A 24651-nucleotide genomic window follows, 5' to 3' on the forward strand; every position below is an offset into this window, starting at 1 on the left:
ACCTTAAAAGAAATGTGTTAGTTGAAGATAAAAGTTATTTGGGGATGTGGTTATTTGTGCAAATACCAAAAGATGGAATGCCATTATGTCTGGTTTTCTGAGTTTAAATAGTTTTAGAGCAAAAATTCATACTGGGATAAATCTGTAGTATAATGTTCATGTCAAACCTACTTAAAAATTAATACCCATTAGTGTAGTCATAAAATGTGAGCTGGTTCTTTGTAAACTATGGATGGACACATACTGAAAGCAAAGATCTTGAGCCCTTTGCTTCTAGTTTCCCACGATGAGGAGGAGGATGAAGCTGACTGCAGCTCAGCAGTCACTTAGGAACTCTTCTTGCCTGTGGAAGAATGGCAGGTAAACAAGACAGGCTTGTACCTTGCTCACTAGGAGCGAGTATTCAACCAGGGAAGACAGATAATAAGTGAGCAAGAAACAGGTGCACGTGGAGGTTAAGTTCTTTGAGAAAAATAAGAACAGAGACTAGTGGTAGGCAGGGCAGGAGTTAGGCAGCTCTCAGCAGCGTGGGTGAGCAAGTGAGGAGGCGTTCCTGAGAAAGTCGTGTCTGCGTCAGGAGCTGAGGAGGAGCAGCCACTCACTGTGCAAAGACCAAGCCTTTCAGACAGGGACATGGTGCCTCGGAAGCCTCTGAGGAATGAGTGGGTAAGTAAGGACAAGAGTGATGGAAAAGAGGGTCAGAGAGATAGACAGAGGCCTCCGAGTGTCCGCACAGTAAATTCTTGAAGAAACTCAGCGTTCTCCTGAAAAGACATCCACAGAAGATCACACAAAAGATTAAACAGTGAAATGATGCCACTAAAACCACGATTATATTAATACAAGGCCTTAGGTAGGGGTGGATTTATTTTCTTCATAAGCCTGGATTTTAAATTGTAAGGTAGTGTGATACAAAGTTTCTAAGAATTTTCCTCTAGACACTGAACTATGCCAAGTGTACCACCTTGAATACAGGAATTTCTTCAGTAGTTATCAGTTGAGTTGAGTGTGCACTTATTGAGTACCTGCCATGTGCTTAGTGCCATAAAGTAAACAAGTAGTAAAATCAGTCTTGATATCCCCAAAGAGCTTTCAGCCTAATAAAGAGAAAAGGCAGGTAATACAGATCAGTGTCATATGAAACAGAGTAATAAATGCTGTACTTGCAGGTACACTGGAAGTTTGTGGGAATGCAGGGGTGGGGTTTATCAGGAAGAGCCTCATTTGAACTACGCTTTGAAAGGTAATTATGACTCTGTCAAGGATAGGAGTAAGGGCTGTTGAGTATGGCCTGTACAGCACATTGAGAATTTAACTTGTGTCAAGCATAGTTTTTGCCTTTGTGATACAAGGATGAGAAAAATAAAGTTCTGCTTTCAAGTGAATATATAATATGTCAGGTGGTGATGAGTATGTGAGAGGAAAGTAAAGCCGTACACCTGGGGACCAGGGTGGGGGTTGCTAGTTTAGAGTGACCAGACAAGGCCTTCCTGGGGCTTCATTTGAGCAGAAATCCTAATAAAGTGAAAGAGCGAGCCACTTGGCTGTCTGAGGGTAGAGGGAACAGTAAGGGCCAATACCTTGGGGCAGGAACGTGCTGGGCGGGTTCAAAGAACAGCTAGGAGGTCTCTGTAGGCGTGCAGTGGGAGGGGGAGTTTGCAGGCCATGCGTCCGAGGAGTGAGCAAGCCTGGGTTCTGTGATCCTGAAGGTCATGGTAAGAGCTGTAGGTTTCCCCTCAAAGAGGTGGGAGCCACCAGAGAGTTTCAGACCAAGAAATGATATTAACTGACTCCTGAAGGCAGTTCCTCTGGTTCCTGGGAGAACAGATTGTAGGTGCTGAGGGTGGAAGAGGCAGCCTGGTTAGGAGGGTGGAGAAACCCAGGAGCAGTAAGAAAAGAGATTGGAAGGGGCCTGGAAGCTGTGTTAAGTGATGAGAACTGATTCTCGGAGGCTCTGGGGAGCTTGTATCACTGGAAGGGGAATAGTGATAAAATCAAGCTGAAATTTAAGAAAAATAATTAGCAGTCTTTATGATGAATTGGGTGAAAGAGACACTATTCTACAATTGATTGTGGTTGGAAATAATTTGCTTCTGTATTTTTATGAATATCTAGAAAGAAAAGAACAGTTTGTTGGAAGACATCAAAAGACTGAAGCAGGACAAACAAGCTCTTGAAGTAGACTTGGAAAAAGTGAAGAAAGAGAGAGACCAAGCCAAAGACCAGATTGCTTATGCTGCCGGTAAAAGTCTGAGCTGAAACGGTTTACCTTTATACTCGTAACTGTTCTCATCTTGAGTTAAGTAATAGCAGTTGGATAGTATAATCAAAATGCTATTCCTTGAAGTGTATTATAATTTTAGAAGCTTTTAAAATATTAGTTATTAATAGGTATGTGCATTTGATTGGTTTTAGCATCAATGTTTACAAGATCAAAGAAAGTCATGGATTATTTTGAATTTGTAGCATCACATACTTAGTTGTTTATAGTCATTTCAGGTGGACTATGACTTCAGGGTATAGTCCCTCTTTTTATCTCTGAGTCTGAAACATAGGCTCTCAAGTATTTGCCAAATGAACAAATGACATTGTACTATGTTGTAGAAAACACAAAGATGGATACAGCATACCTCACCAGGGAAAACAAAGGAGAGTAAAGTAAGAAAGCAGAAAAGTTTAATATTAAAAAAATTAGAAATAAACATGAGGATGCTAATGAGGATTTCACAGAAGAGTGGCATTTGAGCTGGGTTCTGACAGAGAGATTCATAGGTAAAGAAATGGAGAGGCCCAGAGTCCTACATTTATTTTCATAGAAACGACTTTACTTTTATAATGAAAGTCATTGGAAAAACTATTAATCAATAATTTCTAGATTCCAGCTTTGGTACAAGTTTGATGATGTGGACTATGAGCAGTCTTCATCCTCCTTCACTAATACACTAAAGTGGACACAGCCTTACAAAAAAACAAGTTTTTTGCCTCTTTCTTAATAAGTGCTTGCATTAGAGAGGTATTGGTTTTCATTTAAAATCTTTTAGTTTATTTCCACATTTTGAAAATTTGTAATCGAGTTATTGAATTACTTGATCTTATAGGTGAAAAATTATATGAAATAAAAATTATAGAAGAAACCCATAAACAAGAAATCAGTCGTCTGCAAAAAAGATTACAGTGGTATGCCGAAAATCAGGAACTTCTAGATAAAGATGCAGTTCGGCTTAAAGAAGCAAATGAAGAAATTGAGAAGCTGAAACTTGAGGTAACAGATCATTTCAGAATGTGTTTCTATAGATGAACCCTGTTATTGTCAACACTCCTTCATAGGCTTGTGTCATTGAATCAATCTACTTGAAATTCTTTTAATTACAATGGTCAGGTGGACTTTGGTTTGTGTTTATTTGTGTAGTCTGTTTTAGATTAAACTGAGAATACAGGCAGCTCTCTCTGTATCCTGAAGTTCCCTATCCAGCAGATTCAGTCAACCATGAATTAAAAATATTCAGAAAAAAAAGAATGTCAAAAAGCAAAATTTGCTGTACAGTGGAAACTATTTTCATAGCATTTACATTGTTTTAGGTATTATAAATAATCTAGAGATAAAGTATACAGGAAAAAACTGAAAGTTGCTCAGTCATGTCTGACTCTTTGCGACCCCATGGACTGTATATGGCCCACCAGGCTCCTCTGTCCATGGAATTCTCCAGGCAAAAATCCTGGAGTTTGCCATATCCTTCTCCAAGGGTCCTTCCCAACCCAGGGATTGAACCCAAGTCTCCTGCATTGCGGGCAGATTCTTTACTATCTGAGCCACCAGGGAAGCCCAATGTAGAGATGATTAAAAGTATACAGGAGTTACATGCAAATTCTATACCATTTTATATAAGGGGCTTGAGCATCCTTGGATCTTAGTATCTGTGGGGATTGAGAACCAGTACTCGGCCCACCCCCTCCCGTTACCAGGGCATGATGATAAATCCAAGCTCCTTATCACAGCCTGTGAGGTCCCCACGTGGTCTGAATGTGCCGTGCCTCTCCAGCCCTATCTGTACTGCCCTTCCCCAGTCACTCTCCTCCAACCACAGCAGACCTCCCTCTGGTTCCTGAGCATGCTGAGCCCAGTCCACATGTCACTTTGGCCTGAAGAGGCCTGGCCTGCGTTCTTCCCATGTCTCACTCTTTGTTTCAGCTCTGATTTCTACTCCCCAGAAAGAGCTTCCTAACCTCTTTATCTAATATAGCTACCAGTCCTGCCCCCTTCTGACTCTTTCTTTCTCATTCTTTTACTTTATTTTCTTTCTAGTACTTGTCATGCTCCGGAGAAGGCAATGGCACCCCACTCCAGTACTCTTGCCTGGAAAATCCCATGGACGGAGGAGCCTGGTAGGCTGCAGTCCATGGGGTCGCTAAGAGTCAGACATGACTGAGCGACTTCACTTTCATTTTTCACTTTCATGCATTGGAGAAGGAATTGGCAACCCACTCCAGTGTTCTTGCCTGGAGAATCCCAGGGACGGTGGGGCCTGGTGGGCTGCCGTTTATGGGGTTGCACAGAATCGGACACGACTGAAGCGACTTAGCAGCACTTGTCATGCTCAGAAGTTACTGATTTACTTCATTAGCGCATCAGAGCTCTCCTTCCATTAGGACATAAGCCCCGTGAAAGCAGGCTTCTGGCTTGTCTTGTTTGCTCTCTGTGTCTCCAGCACAGTGCCCTAAAATGAACTCCCATCATGCTTCCCTCTTGAGGTCTGTCTACTGTGTTTCAAGTGTAAGTTTCTTAACATGGTCTTTCCTTATTGGTAGGTTGAGAAGCTGAAAGCTGAATCTGGAAATCCATCCATCCAGCAGAAGATACGTTTAAAAGAAAAAGCAGCTGATACCAAAAAAATTCAGGATCTAGAGCGACAGGTATGTGTTCAGGGTAAATTTTCATTAAGATATTTTATATACAGTGCATTTTTGTTTTAGAAGTTTCTATACAATGTAATCAACTTGCAAGTTTTTACTCTTACTCATTTTAATATAGAACTGCCTCTGCTTTCAACTTTGAATATAGTATTCAAAGTAACAATAAAAGCAGGAAAGAAAGTCATTTTATATAATCTGCGGTTCTGTGAATAAAGAAATTTTTAAAGTCATATGTCTCATTAGGTGGTAGACCTACTGATGAAAGGTTGTTTGCATCCCAACTCTGTTTGACATCCAGGAAGAAAGAAACAGAACTCTGACACTTGGGATGTAGAGCTAGGATACTTTCTCCTGAAGAAGGATAGGTGAGAGAGGAGGGCAGGGTAGGAGACCCTCCAGTTGGGAGTGTGTTAGTAGCGCTTGGGAAGTCTTGTGGGATGCTCTGGATACTGAACATCCAGCCTCCCAGAGAGCTGGCCACAGTTTAGAGCTCTCGCTCACACTATTTGTGTGTGTGCACACTCAGTTGTGTCCAGCTCTTTGCAACCCTGTGGACTATAGTCCACCATGCTCCTCTGTGACTGTTTAGACTTAAAATAAAATACTCATGTCATGGTCAGTGTGGCTGGGAGACTTTTTTCAAAAACTGTATAGTGACGCTTATTAGGATAAAGTTTTTTCTTTTTCATTGTAGTAGTTATTTTGTAAGCAGGAATACTAATTAACTTTTTCCTTTTGTTTTTAAAACCTTCTGTAATGTAGTGTTTGTATTCATAACTAAATATTAAAACAAAATTAGAACTTCAGCCCTGTTCATCAGGGCCCATGCTGCTGTGGTTGTGACACTTGGATATACAGCTATTGTTCCATCACAGACCGCAGCTGTGAGGCCGTCGCTGGGCTCATGTTATCCCCATTTTAGAAGAAGAAGGAAAACTGGGCAAAAAATTAACTTTGTTAATTTTACAGGACCTGTTAGATTAAAAGGTGTGATTTGGTAGTTTGGTTCAGTGGCCACAAAAGGAGGAAAGAGGTGGTTTGAAGAGCTAGAAATATTCTGAAATAACTATAGTCCAGGATTGTTTGACTTTTTTCCCCCCAGTGCTTAAGACTTAGGTTAGCCCACGTAGAAGAAGCCATCCGGAATTGCGAGAAGAGACCAAAGGAACCACTTCCGCAGTAGATGACTTAATTTTAAGAGAATACTGTGGAACCAAACATATAACAGTAAAAAAATAAAACATGCTTAAAGACAAAATTAAGGTTTGAAATGGTGACCCACATTGACCAGGAATACAACGTTTATAAAAGTAACCTCCCTCTTTTACTAGCACTTTCATTAAAAATTTATTGGTTTATTGGATTAGAGCTTTCTAAAATATTATTCATTAATATTTTGTATAGTTTGCTACACATGCATTTCAAATCCTACTCTCTCCTCAGGAGCAGATGTTTCTATCCTAATGATTATAAGTCTTAATATATATTTTATAGTCAAGGTGTATCACAATATATTCAGAATCATTTTGAGCTGTATTCTGAAATAGATTATAGAATAAAACATCCTTTTTTCTAAATAGTACATAAGGAAAAGTGGGGCTAATTGTATGCACGTTAATAGTGAAAATTTCAGGTTATGTGTATTCATTCATGCTCTTATTTAATGGTATATTCAGCAGTTTAATTTCCAGTGAGATTTTCTTTTTTAATTGTATGATAGAGCCACACTGATAACAGTGACCAAAGAAGAATATTAAAAATCCAGATTAAAGAAGATAGAAATAAAATTAGTTTTCCACCAAAAATGTAGTATACATTTTAAAATATCAAAATCAGATTGAAAACACTGCTTAACATTTAAATGAATATATTAATTATAGACATGTTAAATCCATTTTTAAAAACTAGTTTCTTTTTTAATTTATATTTTAGATGAAGGATAATTGCCTTATAGAATTTTGTTGTTTTCTGCCAAACATGGTCTCTTCTTAATATAGAATGTATGTATATATATATGTATATCTTTATATGCTTACATCTAATCTAGATTTTTAATACCAGAGGAAGCAAAACTGAAAATTTTGCAGATGAAATTATCAGTATTTATATCTGGATATATTCCACTTGACATCTGTGTACATTTGTATACATATCGATGTACATATCTGTGTACATTTATGAATATGAAAGCAGTCTTCAGGTATGGAAATATTTGCTGTTAACTTTGCAAATGGTGTTACCTTTAAGAACCTACTCCAAGCCAGGCTTCACCAATATGTGAACTGAACTTCCAGATGTTCAAGCTGGTTTTAGAAAAGGCAGACGAACCAGAGACCAAATTGCCAACATCCACTGGATCATCGAAAAAGCAAGAGAGTTCCAGAAAAACATCGATTTCTGCTTTATTGACTATGCCAAAGCCTTTGACTGTGTGAATCACAATAAACTGTGGGAAATTCTGAAAGAGATGGGAATACTAGACCACCTGACCTGCCTCCTGAGAAACCTATATGCAGGTCAGGAAGCAACAGTTCGAACTAGACATGGAACAACAGACTGGTTCCAAATAGGAAAAGGTGTATGTCAAGGCTGTATATTGTCACCCTGCTTATTTAACTTCTGTGCAAGTACATCATGAGAAACGCTGGGCTGGAAGAAGCACAAGGTGGAATCAAGATTGCTGGGAGAAATTTCAATAACCTCAGATATGCAGATGACACCACCCTTATGGAAGAAAGTGAAGAGGAACTAAAAAGCCTCTTGATGAAAGTGAAAGAGGAGAATGAGAAAGTTGGCTAAAAGTTCAACATTCAGAAAACGAAGATCATGGCATCTGGTCCCATCACTTCATGGGAAATAGATGGGGAAACAGTGTCAGACTTTATTTTTTGGAGCTCCAAAATCACTGCAGATGGTGACTGCAGCCATGAAATTAAAAGATGCTTACTCCTTGGAAGGAAAGTTATGACCAACCTAGATAGCATATTCAAAAGCAGAGACATTACTTTGCCAACAAAGGTCCGTCTAGTCAAGGCTGTGGTTTTTCCTGTGGTCATGTATGGATGTGAGAGTTGGATTGTGAAGAAGGCTGAGCGCTGAAGAATTGATGCTTTTGAACTGTGGTGTTGGAGAAGACTCTTGAGAGTCCCTTGGACTGCAAGGAGATCCAACCAGTCCATCCTGAAGGAGACCGGTCCTGGGTGTTTATTGGAAGGACTGATGCTGAGGCTGAAACTCCAATACTTTGGCCACCTCATGCGAAGAATTGACTCATTGGAAAAGACCCTGATGCTGGGAGGGTTTGGGGGCAGGAGGAGAAGGGGACGACAGAGGATGAGATGGCTGGAGGGCATCACTGACTCGATGGACATGAGTTTGGGTGAACTCCAGGAGTTGGTGATGGACAGGGAGGCCTGGCGTGCTGCGATTCATGGGGTCGCAAAGAGTCGGACATGACTGAGGGACTGAACTGAATTGAAGTACTAATAGTCTAGAAACCGGATTTTGAGCAATCCATTTTGCCTTAGGAAAGGTGGTTTTGAGACCAGATCATAATAAAACCATTACCCGGCCCTCTTCACATGCTGGCCGCTCTGCTAATCACTGAGACAAATGTCATCTGATCCTCACTTAATTGCATGAACACCATGAAATCAGTATTATTTTCTTCCTGTTTTTCCAGTGAGGTAGAGATTTAGATTGAGGAGTGTAATAGGAAGTCACAAGATGTATTTCAAATAAATATAAAAGGGTTTCTGTAAATTAATCAGTTAAATTAAATTAGACATTATACTGTAGTGTTTTTTAATCAGATAATCTAGATTAGAAATTTGAAATTTGTGTTACTGTACATTTGATTTAGTCTTGAGATGTGATATAAACATCTCTTTGAAATCTAAACATGGCTAATATAATCTAAATGTGTGCATTAAACTGCTTAATTTTAATATATCTATGACTTTAAATGCATACTTACAATATTTCACTAGGTTAAGGAAATGGAAGGAATTCTAAAGAGACGATACCCCAATTCTTTGCCAGCTTTAATACTGGCTGCATCAGCAGCTGGTGATATAGCAGATAGAAATACAGTAGAGTTTATGGAAAAAAGGATAAAAAAACTAGAAGCTGATCTGGAGGGCAGAGATGAAGAAGCAAAGAAAAGCCTTCGTACCATGGAACAGCAGTTTCAGAAAATGAAGGTAAGTGCCAGGCTAGCCATGGAGGTAGGGCTCTGAGGTATGCCACGGGAGCTTAGAGCTTCTTAGAATGAGACAGAAGAGTATGTCTTGGGGTGGAGCAGTGGGGAGCGGTGCAGAGACCAAATAGAGGAATGAATTCCAACCCCTCCCTTTTGATCCGTCTAAATTTTCCCAACTTTTTCCTTTTTCCAGTCCCTATCTCGTTCCACTTTTGCCCCTGCTCATTTTTGGCCACTTCTTCCTTTCATTTCTGATTCCTAGTGCACATCAAGTGTTAAGTTGCCTTCCCATGTGCTCTTCCTTCTTCTGAAATAGCCCAGTTTCCACTTATCCGCAAATTTAGACACACCCCTCAAGGCTGAAGTTGAATGTGCTCTCTCTCTCTGCCATCTTCTCCCCTTCCCTCAAGGCCTCCAGACCCACTTGGGTACCTCATCCCCTCTGCCGTGTGTTCTTAGGCCCATTACCACAGTTACCACTGGACATTGAAACTGGCCGTGTCACTCTCACCAGGCTATGAACTGTTGGAATGCAGGAACTGAATTTATCTGTAGGGTCTGACGCATTGCCAGCAGTTGTAGCTCAATAAATATTCATTGAATAAATGAACAAAATCCTTATCATGCTTCCCTCCTTGGCCTGGACTGTTAGGTTATTTTTGTTAATTTAGCTCTAGTATGCAAATTCTAGTCTGACTTGGGTGAAATTTCTAAATTGATGTTAAGCCGTTGCAAATGTGCTATTTCTTATAGACGTTAGTATCCCCGACTGCTTTCCCTATTTATCCTCAGGGAGAATAGTTTGTCAATTTGCATAGAGAAGGGTACACAGTAATGGTGAGACTTAAAATAAGTTTTAGTATACAAAAACGTGTAATTTAATGTTGTGAAACAACATACAGCATTATAAAATTATATAACATATATTGAGAATATGGAATGGAATGCCCATCAAAGATTAGGACTTCAACACATTTGACTGACTCAAGGGGCATGGACTTGGAGGCATCAGACTATATGGTGGGTCCCTGAATAAAGGAAAAGGCAGGGCCTGGGAGAGTTCAGGGCTTCGGTAACTAATGAAGCATTTAGCAGCGGTCTGTTGTTGCATGGATTCTTCTCTGCAGATTCAGTATGAGCAGAGACTGGAGGAACAGGAGCAGTTACTTGCTTGCAAATTGAAGGAGGCAGCCCAGAACCAACAGGACAACTCCTCAAGGGCTAAAGCACTGGAGAAGGAACTGGATGATGTTAAGGAAGCCCATCAGATCACCATAAGAAACCTTGAAGCTGAAATAGATGTTCTTAAACATCAGAATGCTGAATTGGAACTCAAGAAGACTGAGAAGGATGATAAAGATTTCCAGTCCATAGAGTTCCAGGTGGAACAGGCTCACTCTAAAGCTAAACTGGTCAGGCTCAATGAGGAGCTGGCTGCAAAGGGGAGAGAGATACAGGACCTTTCCAAAACTGTGGAGCGGCTTCAGAAGGAGAGGAGAAAGATGCTCTCTAACCAGCAGTCTAAGGCTCGAGAGGAAATGACTGCCAAAAGGGTGAAGAAAGATGGTCTGCACCCTGGCAAAGGAAATGCTGACTCCTCCGGAACCCTGGAGGGCAAACTTTACCAACCACATACTTTTACTGATTCTCACGTTTCAGAGGTTTTACAAGAAAACTGCAGATTGAAAAATGAAGTGGCGAGATTAACTGTGGAGGGCAATGAGCTGAAGATGAAATCTGAAGCTACAGTGAATCAATTTGAAAACACCATGAAAAGGTAAAAAAAAAAAACAAAGTGAATTTGTCAGTATGTAGAGACATAGAAAGAAAAATTTAAAAATCTTAAGATGTATTTCCCCTGGGTAATTATTTTGACCCTGAAATAAATTCACAAACCAAAATTTAAGAACCTGTATAACATGGCATTTCTTCTCCAGGAGATCTTCCCCGACCCCGTGGATCGAACCTGGTTCTCCCGCATTACAGGCAGATTCTTTACCATCTGAGGCACCAGGGAAGCCCCCTGAACCAAATTCACAAGCCAGATTTTAAGAAGCTGTATAACACAGCTAAGTGTAGATCTGTTTGAGGGTTGGATCTCCTACCTGTTGCAAGCTGAGATTCTCATGAACTGGAATCTTCATGTGAACCCCATCCTTCCTCCCCAGTCTTGTTTCTCTGCACATATCCAAATGGTGTTAGTAAGCTGACCCATCTCTACAAATTTATGGTTGTGCTAGGCAGATGGCTGTCAGAAAACAGCTCTTGTTAAAATCAGTTGATATCCTAAGAGGAAATGGTGCTCTTTTCCAAAATAACTCTTCAAATTAATCTTGTGATCGCATCTGTTCATGCCTTGAAGAACTTCTGTACTTAATCCCTTTCTTTCTCAGAATCTCCAAGAACCATCTCCTGTCTCTCTCCTCTGAGCCTTTCCAGAGGCTTACATCTTTTTCACCCAATCAAACCAAGTTCTTGTCCTCTTTCTGCCTTTCAGGACCAGATTTCCCACAGGTCGCTTCTCCTTGTATTTCCCCCTGACTTGCTCTAAGCATGGTCTCGTCCTCACACTGTTGACACTGGTCTCTGGAGAACGTTTCTCAGGCAATGGAGTTTTCTCCATTGACACTGTGGAGACAGTGTCGATTACACTACCTTTCCTAAAAGGATGACCAACCTAGATAGCATAGTGAAAAGCAGAGACATTACTTTGCCAACAAAGGTCCGTCTAGTCAAGGCTGTGGTTTTTCCAGTGGTCATGTATGGATGTGAGAGTTGGACTGTGAAGAAAGCTGAGCGCCGAAGAATTGATGCTTTTGAACTGTGGTGTTGGAGAAGACTCTTGAGAGTCCCTTGGACTGCAAGGAGATCCAACCAGTCCATTCTAAAGGAGATCAGCCTTGGGTGTTCTTTAGAAGGAATGATGCTAAAGCTGAAACTCCAGTACTTTGGCCACCTCATGCAAAGAGTTGACTCATTGGAAAAGACTCTGATGCTGGGATGGATTGGGGGCAGGAGGAGAAGGGGACGACAGAGGATGAGATGGCTGGATGGCATCACTGACTTGATGGACGTGAGTTTGAGTGAACTCCGGGAGTTGGTGATGGACAAGGAGGCCTGGCGTGCTGCGATTCACGGGGTCACAAAGAGTCAGACATGACTGAGCGACTGAACTGAACTGAACTTCCTCCCTGACATACCAGCTCTCACTAAAGCTCCTTTTCTGCTGCTTTTAAGTGACTCCTGAATCCTTTTCATTCTCCTGCCTCAAAAATCTGACTTTGTTACAAAGTTTTTGGCTTTTGACTGTCTATTCTCTGCTCCTTCTCCTTTGCTAAACTCATCCATTCTTTATGGCTTCTATGAACCTGACTCCTAGATTTTACTTTTCAAGTCTTATTTTCTTCCCTGAGTTCAGATGTTAAATCTGAAAATGTGTTGGATTGTTCCTCTTGAAATCAGTAGTAGTTCAATTTTTTTTTCTTTTTTACATATAAAGTAATCCCCCCCTTCCAGCATCCCTGTCTCTGTCTGTGACCATACTTTTTCAATTTCCAGGCCCAGCTTTACCACCTTTTTTCCTTGGGTTGACAGTCTGTAGGGTGCTTCCTTATAAGTACTTATTTTGCTTTCCTCCTCCTTTTATTAGTGTGGCCTTCTTGGTTTACTAGGCAATTGGCCCACCCTGATCTCCCCAATTTCAGTTTCTGTCTCCCCTGATCATCTTGCTTAAAAATCATTAATATTCTTTTGTACTCCTGTGTCTGAATCACTGTCCTCCAGTGACTCCCAACTTTCCTCAAACGTCAGGACTAAATTTCTGTCCCTGGCATCTCAAGTCCCATCACCATTCTAATCCTGCTCTATCAGAGTTGTGTTACTTGCCAGTTTTCTTCCCTGCCTTTTGCTCATTCATGTTTCATTTTCTAGGAAAAATATTACCCAGAGCTTCTTAGAAATTTCCTGTTCCCACCTCCAACTCCTGTATAACTTACATACCAAGAAAGCACTGTCATATACCACCTTACAGCTTCTTGAGAACTGATGTAAGATTATACTTCTTTTGCAACTTGTAGGCAATAATAGGTCTGAATATGAAGTTCAATGTAAGGTTTAGAGTGTATAAAACATATAGTTTAATGTTTGTGAAGCAACATATTAATTATGAAATTATATAACATATTGAGAATATATAACATTATGCCCTTCAGAGATTAGAATTTCAATACACTTGACTAGGGCTTCCCAGATGTCTCAATAGTAAAGAATTCACCTGCCACTCCAGGAGACACAGGTTCGATCCCTGGGTTGGGATATGCCCTGGAGAAGGCAACAGCAACCGACTCCAGTGTTCTTGTCCGGGAAATCCCACGGACAGAGGAGCCTGGCGGGCTATAATCCATGGGGTTGCAAAGAGTTGGACATGACTGAACACACACACATACTTGACTAAATTAAGGAACCCAGAGTTGGAAGCATCAGAGTGAGTAGTGAGTGCCTAAATGAAGGAAGAGATAGGACCTGGCAGAGTGCAGGGAGAATAAGCAGAAGCACCTAACAAATGCTTATTGATTGATAGGCAGCCACATCTGATTGAGCCATCATGGCAGTTGTATCACTTCCAAATTGCAACCTTGATTCTTTGTCCTGAATATGATAGTAGTAATGAAACCAGTTGAAAAGAATCGTGTTGTTGAGTCATTCTGATGATGTTTAGTCACATCTGACTCTTTTCGACCCCATGGACTGCAGTACACCAGGCTTCCCTGTCCTTCACTATCTCCTGGAGTTTGCTCAGGTTCATGTCCATTGAGTCGGTGATGCCATCCAACCATCTCATCCTCTGTCATCCCCTTCTCCTCCTGCCCTCCATCTTTCCCAGTATCAGGGTCTTTTCTACTGAGTCAGCTCTTCGCATCAGGTGGCCAAAGTATTAGAGCTTCAGCATCAGTCCTGCCAATGAATATTCAGGGTTGATTTCTTTTAAGATTGACGGGCTTGATTTCCTTGTTGTCCAAGAGACTCTGAAGTGTCTTCTCCAGCACCATAATTTGAAAGCATCAGTTCTTCGGCGCTCAGCCTTCTTTATGGTCCAACTCTCACATCTATACAATACTACTGGAAAAAACATAGCTTTGACTATCTGGACCTTTGTAAGCAAAGTGACGTCTCCAAAGATAATTTAAAATTACCTGTAAATTTTCCTAGACATAAATTTATAATTTTTTAGTGTCATTAGTCTGTTTCTCAGACAGCTCTGAACTGGAGACATGAAAAGTAACCTTTCTTCTTTTGGCTGTATTTTACTATAGTTCAGTTATATCATGGGTACTTTAGACTTTTATGCTTGTCTTAGGACCCTAATAACAGTGTTTCGGTGAAGAAGTATTCATATAGTCAAATAAGCAACTGATATGTTTGTTTATAGTTTGGGGATTGCTGTATTAATAAGTTTCAACAGTGATTGCTAAATATCTGCTTTCAATAAAATTGTGTCATTTTTTAATAATTTTTCCAATAATAGAGGAAATGTTTACCTGTAAAAAATGTCCCACATTTTAGTCATAACTTTGCCATTTACTGAATTGCCACTGAATGCATAAATTTTGTCACAGAGACAAATGAGCAGTCTCTCACATTTAATGGTCCAATTAGGTTCAGACTACCTTATGTCCTAAGAATTACCATAAAGATCATTTTATTCGCACAACCTGGAGCTAGCCCTGAAGTTATCTGTGGACCAAAAACTTGTGAGTGTTGCCTAGAGACAAAGCATTTGAGAATCTAAAGAATTGGGACCATAAATCTGAATTTATCTTAAAAGATAAAATAACAAGCTCTTTGCCTTAAATCCAGACAACATTTAGAGCCTTTGTTTCTCTCAAAGTGCCCCAGGCTGGTGGTGGTGTCCAGCTCTGCTGGGCTCAAACCCCAGCTCTACAATTTACTGACCTAGGACCCCAGACATATCAACTCTTTCCTGCACTCAAGTTTGCCTTTATAAAATTGAGTAAATAAGAGCAAGCTCATGGAGTAACTGTAGGAATTCCTAGGCAGTAATGGCTAAAGCACCGAGCACAGCGCAGTAGATACTGGTGCCTTCTCTCTGTTTGCTTCTTTACTCTCCAGGCTTCTTATACTGTTTATAGGCTAACTGAATTAGAGGTTGAAGAACCACTTTTATGTGTGGTTTTCTTTAATTTGCTGTAAAGGTTCAAGGAAGAAACTGCAGCACACATCACATCTCTCAAAACATCTCATCAGAGGGAAGTAGAGAAACTCCTTTGCCAAAATGCAGTTGAGAATTCTTCTTCCAAAGTAGCTGAACTAAATCGTAAAATAGCAACTCAGGAGGTAGGTGACTTTAATAAACTTTGACTGTAATGTGATTTTTTTTTTTTTAAGATCATTCCCAAAGTATCTGGAAGTACTTAACTTCACTGCTTGAGGTTGGTGATAGAAATAAGAAATTATCATTGCTTTTTTTTTTTAATAGAAGTTGACACCCTTACCATACATGTGTTTAACTATTCAACTTTACTGTTATACATCTAAATAAGTGTTTTTGCAATTTTGTCCCTGTATTTCTCAAATAGTCTTTCTCCTAATAGTGTAATAGTGGTTCAGGGATAAATTGAATGTGATTAGGACCTTAGCGCTTGAACCTGTGTTGAACCATCTCCCTTCACCCGAAGTCCAAACTGACAAGTCACTCTTCTTTCCTGTTTTTCATTAAATAATGTTTCCTAGCCGTTCAGGCACGGGGGATAAAGTAATGAACAGAGACATGTACATAATTCTAGTCAATACAAAGCATAATCATCTGAGAATTATGACAGGGCGTGTTGACAGTTCATCTGCATTTCCTCAAGGGTGTTGTCCTTCTTGGATAGTACATATATCAGCTTGTAATATTTACCAATGTCAACTATGTGGCCTGTCTTCTGTGGCTTTTGCAAGTTGAAAAAAAAATCATTAAAAGAGAACTTTCAACTTACTTTCAAATGAGGTATCTAAGAAAAAAGAAAAGAAAGCAAATATAGCAAAACACTAGCAGTGAATAATTCAAGTTGAAGAATATACGAATGTTCCATGTGCTCTTCATCTTTTTTGTAGGTTTTAATTCTAAAAACCAAGCTGGGTGGCAGGGGTGACTTCAAGAAATAATTCTCTCATGACCACCTCTCCCACCCATAATAATTTAACAGCATCTTAATTAAAAAGATATCCATCAGTTGTGGAAGTTTGAGCATGGACAAGATATGAGATGTGAAATTATTGTAAATTTTCTTTTATGTAAAAACACTATTGTTAGATTCAGGAAATTTTAAAATAGGATCCTTTTAATTTTTTTAATACATACAAAGGTCATTAGTTCACTTTCCTTTATTTTTCAAATGTTCATGGAAAAACTTGACTAACACAGTACTGCTAATATAATTTCCTAGGTACTTATAAAACATTTTCAAAATCAAGTCAATGAGCTGCAGAGTAAGCAAGAGTCTCTTGTAGTTTCTCAAGTTCGAGAAGAAATCCTACAGAAAGAGGTAAGAAATAGCCAAAGTATTGTGCTAACATAAGCTTCTCAGCCATTTCAATCATATACTCCTGCATAATTCTTTAATTTAAATGTACAAATGGAGATAATTCAGAAATGTCTTATCATGTCAAGAAAATATTAATATTTCCCCAGATGAAGTCAGATATCAATTAAATTATTTATGTTTGTATTTTCTAAGATTTTCTGGGGAGTGGGGAAATGGGGCAGATTTGGTTTGGTTGTTTTGATTTTTTAGGAGGTAAAGTGGTATAGTTAAGGCCATTTCTGCAATAAGTAGTAAGATTATTTAATTTAGTTAAGAAAAAGGTAAGTAAATTATTATGAAAGTAATGCTGGATCATCAAGAACAATACCATTACAGGAAATCGATCTTTCTGGAAACTCACCATTTTGATTACTCTGAGATCCTTTTGATTCTAGAAAGTATGAAAAATCAAACTGCATTCTATTCTTTGAAGCTTATACATCATTTTTTTTTAAATTTTTATTTTATTTTTAAACTTTACATAATTGTATTAGTTTTGACAAATATCAAAATGAATCCGCCACAGGTATACATGTGTTCATTTTTTAAAAATTATTTGAGGGCTTATTAAATCACATGATAAAAGTGAAACTTACAACTAAATTGCATCATGGAAAGATTAATGTAAACTAGTCCACAGTCACACAACTATCCACTTAAACACCTTGTTCTAGGAGTTGAAGAACTGTAGCTGAACACTATGTATACTTTTCAGTGTCGAAAATATACATAAACTTTGTTGTATAAGTAATAAACTTAAAGAACCTCACAGACCTGAAATAAAATTTTTAGGAAAACATTAAAAGGAAATACGTGTTCATGTTTGCCAGATGAAGAGGAAGATCAATTTTGGTCAAGTTATCGTGTTCTTAGTTTGGAAATAGCTAAATATTTTGAAAATAGAAAAGCTGTAACACAGGATTTCCAAGCCTGTTTAACTAGAAGACTAAGGAAATCACTTCATTTCTTGAATAAAGCTAATGACAGTCCGCCTTTTGATATGGACTGTACTTACAATAGCTGTTTTAACAGAGCTTATTTATTCCCACCTCTGATAACCCTCTAAAGGTCCTCTCTGATGGCCTGTATGTTATGAACCATTTCATCTCAGGCCAGTGGGAATATGAACCGTTCCTAGCCCGTATAACCTCCAGGAGTTACTCCAAAACTGCCTCCAGCCAACACACTAGGTCGCCATAGAGCTCGTTCTGTTTGTTTCCTTTCTCTGATGAATTGTAGTCCTGCAGCGCTATTAGCCAGTGCTTGAAAATAGTTGTCTCTATATTGACTGGGTTCTCTGGTTGTTTAAGAAATGTGTTGCTGTCGCATACTGCATCATGGCCTTGAGTGAAAGCACGCTGTGTATGTATCAAAAGTGGTGAATTCTGGTTTTTGACTGCTTGTTTTTAAAGCAGTTTCATAGAGCTATAAGAAAAAACTGAGTAATTTCAATTTTTTCAACATAGTTCAAGTCAGTTATTGGACCTTTTTAGGTTCCTTTGATAGTGTCATATTTACCCTGATTTTTTTGTAATCCTTGATTCCCACATTGATTATCTGTGCATTTGAGTCAGGTTTGCTTTGGCAGAGATGGTTCTTCACCCGTCAGCTCAGCTTGGGTTTCTGGGTATGTCTGCTGGTCGTCTTGGCTGCGTAGGGCTTGCTCTCAGGGTCTGTTTTTGGGCAGGGCCACTGCCTGAGCTCTGAAGTTGGGGCAAGAGGGATGCCACTGACTGAGTACAGTTGGGCAGGATTTCTGGTTTGATTTCCATACCTAAGTGAAGCTATTTCCTAGCCTGTATCCACAGTACCAGGGGTGGCTTATGATCACTGTATGGCTAAATATTTACCTGAACCTACATTTTATAATAGGAGTCAAAACTGTAATAATGATAGTTATTGTTTATTAAGGGTTTCCTATATACACTAGGCACTGTGTTAAGTGTTCTGTGTGGTTCTCACAATAACCCAAAAGAGTCAGTACTATTATTCCCATTTTATATACGAAGAAACTGATGGTAAGAAAAGTGAAATAACTTACCTGAGGTGGTGGTTGTTGTTCAGTCCCTAAGTCACATCCAACTCTTTGTGACCCCATGAACTGCAGTACGCCAGGCTTCCCTGTCCTTCACTATCTCCCTGAGTTTGCTCAAGCTCACATCCATTGAGTCAGTGATGCTGTCCAACCATCTTATCCTCTGTTGCCCCCTTCTCCTCTTGCCCTCAATCTTTCCCAGCTAATGAGTTGTTTCTCTCATCAGGTGGCTAAAGTAACCTGAGGTTACCAGGCCATAACTAAAATACCAGCATAGGACTCAGGGCCTCTGGCTCCAGGTTCAAGGCTCTCAGTTACTTTACTTTTTCACCAATCCCCTATCAGTGGACATTCAGGTTGTTGCCAAGTTTTTCTATAGTATTCAAGTAGCAAGAAGCATTTTTAACCTCACACCTTTCTTTTTTTTTTTTTTTTTTGAGGTGTTTGGGTTAGCAAATGGATATGATAAGAACTTTAGACAGTATACATTTTGGATGTTGTTTGGTCCCAGGGATATTGAGATTTGTGTGTGTGTGTGTGTGTGTGTGTGTGTTAAAGCAGGAAACACTTTTGATCATGCATCTTTCCTTATGTATCCAGTTGCCTCCAATGAACATATTCACTAAATTCACTAAAATATAAGAATTTTTTTAAAGACTCAACTTTAATTATACTCTTAAAGGTACTTTGTAAGAGGTACAAATGAAGGAAAGTTATCTCTACTCTTTGTCTGGAACCAAATCTCTGAATTTATGTAATTTAAAAATGTTGAATCTTTGAGAGGTGACTCCATTAATTTATTCATGGATGATTGTTAAGCACCCTCTGCTGTGCACAGCTGTAGGAGCTAGGAAAACTGAAGAGAACAAAGACAAAATTCCAGTTCTCATGGAGCTTATCTGGAGAAGGCAATGGCACCCCACTCCAGTACTCTTGCCTGGAAAATCCCATGGACGGAAGAGGAGCCTGGTAGGCTGCAGTCCATAGGGTCGCAAAGAGTCAGACACAACTGAGCGACTTCACTTTCACTTTTCACTTTCATGCATTGGAGAAGGAAATGGCAACCCACTCCAGTGTTCTTGCCTGGAGAATCCCAGGGACGGCAGAGCCTGGTGGGCTGCCGTCTATGGGGTCTCACAGAGTTGGACACAACTGAAGCAACTTAGCAGCAGCAGCAGCATGGAGCTTATTTTTTTTTTGGGTAATGAGACCATAAACAAATATAAGTTCTGATAAAAAAGGTCAACTGAGTCAACATTTGTAAAGTACTTAGCATAGCGCCTAGCCCACGATACTGCCATAACTCATTACTGCTTATCCTTTAAGACTCGGTTCAGGCACAGCTGCCTCCGATTGAGAAGCCTGCAGCCACCTCTCCTTCAGGTTACGTGTCCCTCACTCAGCACCTTGCTGTGCACGCATCTCTCCACCGCAGCACGTCATGTTAGAGCTGTCATTCACTCACCTGCTCCTTGCTCTAGACTAGAACTTTCCTGGTGTACCCAGAATGGGTTACCTGTGGTCACAAGATGATGGTGACTGGAAAGGTGGTCTAAAAACAAACTCAGTCATTTTTCAATCATTAAGATGTTTGTAGAGGATGAAATGATATTTGACTAATACATATATGACAGTGCCTCTGACAGCTTTCTTAGTTCAATAATCATTGCTTGTTTTGTTTTGGGGGTAGTTTTTGTTTGCAGGGGTTTGTTTTTTACAATTTTGTTTTCAGACAAGATTTTTTTGCCCACCACTCAACACCATGGCATGGTATGTACAACATCTCCCCAACCTTTCTGTAAGTCATCCCCATTAAGGTCTGTTTGTTTATTTGGTCACTGGTGATATCCAGGATGGCCTACATTTAAACTATTTAGATTTGCCACTGATTTAATTTGCTTATATTTTCACATTTTTTAAACTAACGTCAGAAGAGTATATTGGTTCTTTTTTTTTTTAAGTATTATTGGTGTTTTGAGATACTAGGTGGTTCCTTGTAAAACATGATTGATTGTTAACTTTATCCATTTTCATTTGCTTGTTAATTATTTTTCATTTTGATAATGGCAGGTTATCGTAATTATATGGTATAAAGAGTGCTATTGCTTTATGAAGTCCAATATAGAGATCCCTCATATCACCTCCATTTCACTCCCTGGTGCCATAAAAATTTTACCTTTTTTTTTTTCTGGGCCATGACATGAAAAAGGAGGTACTGTGCTAGACTGTCATCTCTATGAGGACAGGGACTGTGCACTCTAGAGCCTAAGACACAGCCAGCACAGGAAGAGTTCACCACTTACTTATCTCTGTTTATATGTGCATGTTCACATGTGGAATGAATTATTATAAGTTATAAGATGATAAGAACTAGAAGAGAATTACAAATAGAATTATAGGAGGTTGACAAAAAAGGATTCATATTTATTCAACTAGCTGTGTGCTTTAAATGTATTATTTAATCCAAAAAGTAGTCACACTATTAACATATACTTTGTAGCAAGGCTGAATACATCAGAAAAAGTGCCCAACTTAATTTTGAACACTACAGCCAGCCTGCATACCTGGGAGGGAGAAAATGGTCTGATCATCTGGAACCTTTTCAAATGTGAGGTCAGTTCAGGGCTAGGATGAGCCTTTACTTTCTGGACCAAAGAAATGAAAGCTATTACTCTAACAACTCCAGATACCTTTGATGTTAACAAGAAGGCTCTGGTCTAAAGAAATTTTATACAAAGAATATGCAGTGAATGTTCTTACTTCTAATGATTGCCAGTGGAAAATGAATTATTTCCTTGTTATAATTTCCCATTTATTTCATATCTCCTTTTTTAAATATAAATGTATTTATTTTAATTGGAGGCTAATTACTTGACAGTATTGTAGTGGTTTTGCCATACACTGACATGAATGCCCCGTATCTCAACTTTAGATTACAAAACTCTTGGAAGAATTGAGAGAAGCCAAAGAAAATCATACACCGGAGATGAAACATTTTATGGTCTTAGAAAAGAAAATCAAACAGATGGAAATGAGACATGAGCAAAGAGAACAGGAGCTTCAGCAGGTAAATTAGTAAATCACATTTACATATTTGTACAGTTCTTCACATTTAAGTACTTCCAGTTTACTGTGTTTTTGTCATCCCTAACAGATTACTTCTTTCAGAATGTTTTCATTATATATTGGTTTTATTATAGATAAATGTATAGCTTTTAAGAGAAAATAAGACTAATTCTCAAATACCTGAAGATTGGTTTACCTTATATCTAGAAAAATAGAGAAACAACTTTTGTATTATGTTCTTAATTATTGATGAATGCCTAAAAGAGAAGCATTTTACCCTGGGAATAGGACTCTTGGGAACCATGTTACACATTTAAGTCATTTCAATAAACGGCTCATACAGCTCTATATCAAAAAAGCAAAACAATCAAACATTGGCAGAAGATCTAAATAGATACTTCTTCAAAGAACATATCCAGATGGCCAAAAAGGAAAGAAAAGATGCTCAGCATCACTAATTACCAAAGAAATGCAAATCAAATCTACAATGAGATAGCACCTCTTACCAGAATGGCCATCATGAAAAAGTGTACAAACAGTAAATGCTGGAAAGGGTGTGGAGAAAAGGGGACTCTCATATACTGTTAGTGGAAACGTAAATTGGTGCAACCACCCTGGAGAACAGTATGGAGGTTCCTTAAAAAACTAAACATTGAAATACCATATGACCCAGCAATCCCACTCCTGGGCATTTATCTGAAGAAAACCATAATTCGAAAAGCTACATGCACCCGTGTTCATTGCAGCACTATTTACAATAGCCAAGAGAGGGAAGCAACCTAAATGTCCATCAACAGAGGAATGGATAAAGAAGATATGGTAAATACATACAATGGAATATTACTCAGCTATAAAAAAGAACAAAGTAATACCATTTGCAACAACATTGGTGAACCTAGAGATTATCATACGAAGTGAAGCAAGTCAGAGAAAGACAGATATCTTACTATATTGCTTGTATGTGGAATCTAAAAAAATGATACAAATGAACGTATTTATAAAATAGACTTTCAAAAACAAACGTATGGTTATCAAAGGGGAAATGTGATATAAGGGAGGGATAAATCAGGAGTTTGGGATTACCGTATGCACACCACTACATATATAACCAATAGGGACCTACTGTATAGCAGAGAATTCTACTCAGTATTCTATAGTAACCTATATAGGAAAAAAAAATCTGAAAAAGAAAGAATATTTGTATATGTATAAGTGAATCACTTGCAGTACACCTGAAACTTAACACAGCATTATAAATCAACTACTCCAATAAAATTGCAAACTCAGAACTGAGAGCAGCTTCCAAATAGCAAGGAAAACCACTGGTTTAAAGGGTCCCTTTCACACGTGACTGAAAATACTAAATTTCTTGCATAATTTCAATTCTGGAAAAAAAAAAAAAAACACAAGACCAAAAAAATATACTACCATGTAGCTTCTTACAAACATCTCTACTAATCTAGGAAGCAAGTCTCCACTAGAAAACGCAAAGGTTTCACTATATGTGGTGCTAGAGCAAACTTTTGACTTTGTTCTTCTGTTTTGTTTTCTGTTGGAGTAGTTGATTGACAATGTTGTGTTAGTTTCTGGTATACAGCAGAGTGATTCATTTATACATATACACATACTCTTTTTCAGATTCTAACTGAAGATAAAGATCATATCATCATCTTAAGCAGGGCTTCCAAGGTGGCACTAGTGGTGAAGAATCTTCCTGCCAGTGCAGGAGACACAAGAGACACAGGGTCAGTCCCTGGGTGAGAAGATCTCCTGCAGTAGAAACTAGCACCCCACTTCAGTATTCTTGCCTGGAAAATTTCATGGGCAGATGAGCCTGGCAGGCTACAGTCCATGGGACTGCAAAGAGTTGGACATGACTAAGCATGCACACACACACACACACACACACACATCTCAATCAATATAGAAAAACCATTTAACACAAACACCCATTCTTGATAAAAAAAACTCTCAACAAATTAGGTATAAAAATAACATACCTCAACATGATAAAGGCCGTATATAACAGGACCACATGTGTGTGTGTTAGTCTCTCAGTCGTGTCTGACTCTTTGTGACCTCATGGACTGTACCGCCAGACTCCTCTGTCCATGGAATTCTCCAGCCAAGAATACTGGAGTGGGTTGCCTTTCAGTTATCATGAAAATCAGTAGTGACAGGTTGGAAGCTTTTCTGCTAAGATCAGAAACAAGAGAAGAATGCTCATTCTCACACTCTTATTCAACATAGTATTAGAAGCCTTAGCCAGAGCAGTCAGGCAAAGGATGAAATTGTCTCTATTTGTGAATGACATTATTTTATATAAAGAAAATCCTCAAGACTCTACCTAAAAACTGCGGGTTAGCGAATTCAGTAAAGTTCTCGGATACCAAAATCAGTATGCAAAAGTCAGTAATGTTTCTATAAACTAACAACAAATTATCTGAAGAATAAAATAATTCCACTTATAATAATATCAAGAAGAATAAAATACTTGGAAATAAATCTATCTAAGGATGTAAAAGATCTGTATGTTGGTAACTATAAGGCATTGATGAAATTAAACACAAAGGTATTCAGTGTTCATGATTCATAAGAATTGATACTGTAAAATGTCCAAAGCCATTTATAGATTCACTGTGATCTCTGTCAAGATTCCAATGGCATTTTTTATACTAACAAAAAAAGCATTATGAAATTTGTTTGGAACCACACAGACCAGGCAGAGTCAAAGCAATCCTAAGGTAGAACAACAAAACAGGAGGTATCTTCATTTCCTAATTTCAAACTATATTACAAAGCTGAAGTAATCAAAACAGTATGGTCCTGGCATTAAAAACAAACACATAGCC

At 38.8% G+C, this 24651-nt stretch overlaps 1 protein-coding gene across 4 annotated transcripts in view; it reads left to right on the forward strand.

Annotated features, from left to right (window-relative positions):
• Positions 1-24651, forward strand: part of CEP162 (centrosomal protein 162) — a 93668-nt gene that overhangs the window by 63885 nt on the left and 5132 nt on the right. For all 4 annotated transcript variants that reach the window (XM_055535569.1, XM_055535570.1, XM_055535571.1 and 1 more), the window contains 8 exons: positions 2116-2242; positions 3099-3262; positions 4807-4911; positions 8901-9113; positions 10240-10889; positions 15325-15466; positions 16561-16659; positions 21666-21800. In XM_055535569.1, the coding sequence (XP_055391544.1) occupies positions 2116-2242; positions 3099-3262; positions 4807-4911; positions 8901-9113; positions 10240-10889; positions 15325-15466; positions 16561-16659; positions 21666-21800 (1635 nt within the window). The remainder of the gene's footprint in view (positions 1-2115; positions 2243-3098; positions 3263-4806; positions 4912-8900; positions 9114-10239; positions 10890-15324; positions 15467-16560; positions 16660-21665; positions 21801-24651) is intronic.

The sequence above is a fragment of the Bubalus kerabau genome, chromosome 9, assembly GCF_029407905.1.
Source record: "Bubalus kerabau isolate K-KA32 ecotype Philippines breed swamp buffalo chromosome 9, PCC_UOA_SB_1v2, whole genome shotgun sequence".
NCBI lineage: Eukaryota > Metazoa > Chordata > Mammalia > Artiodactyla > Bovidae > Bubalus > Bubalus kerabau.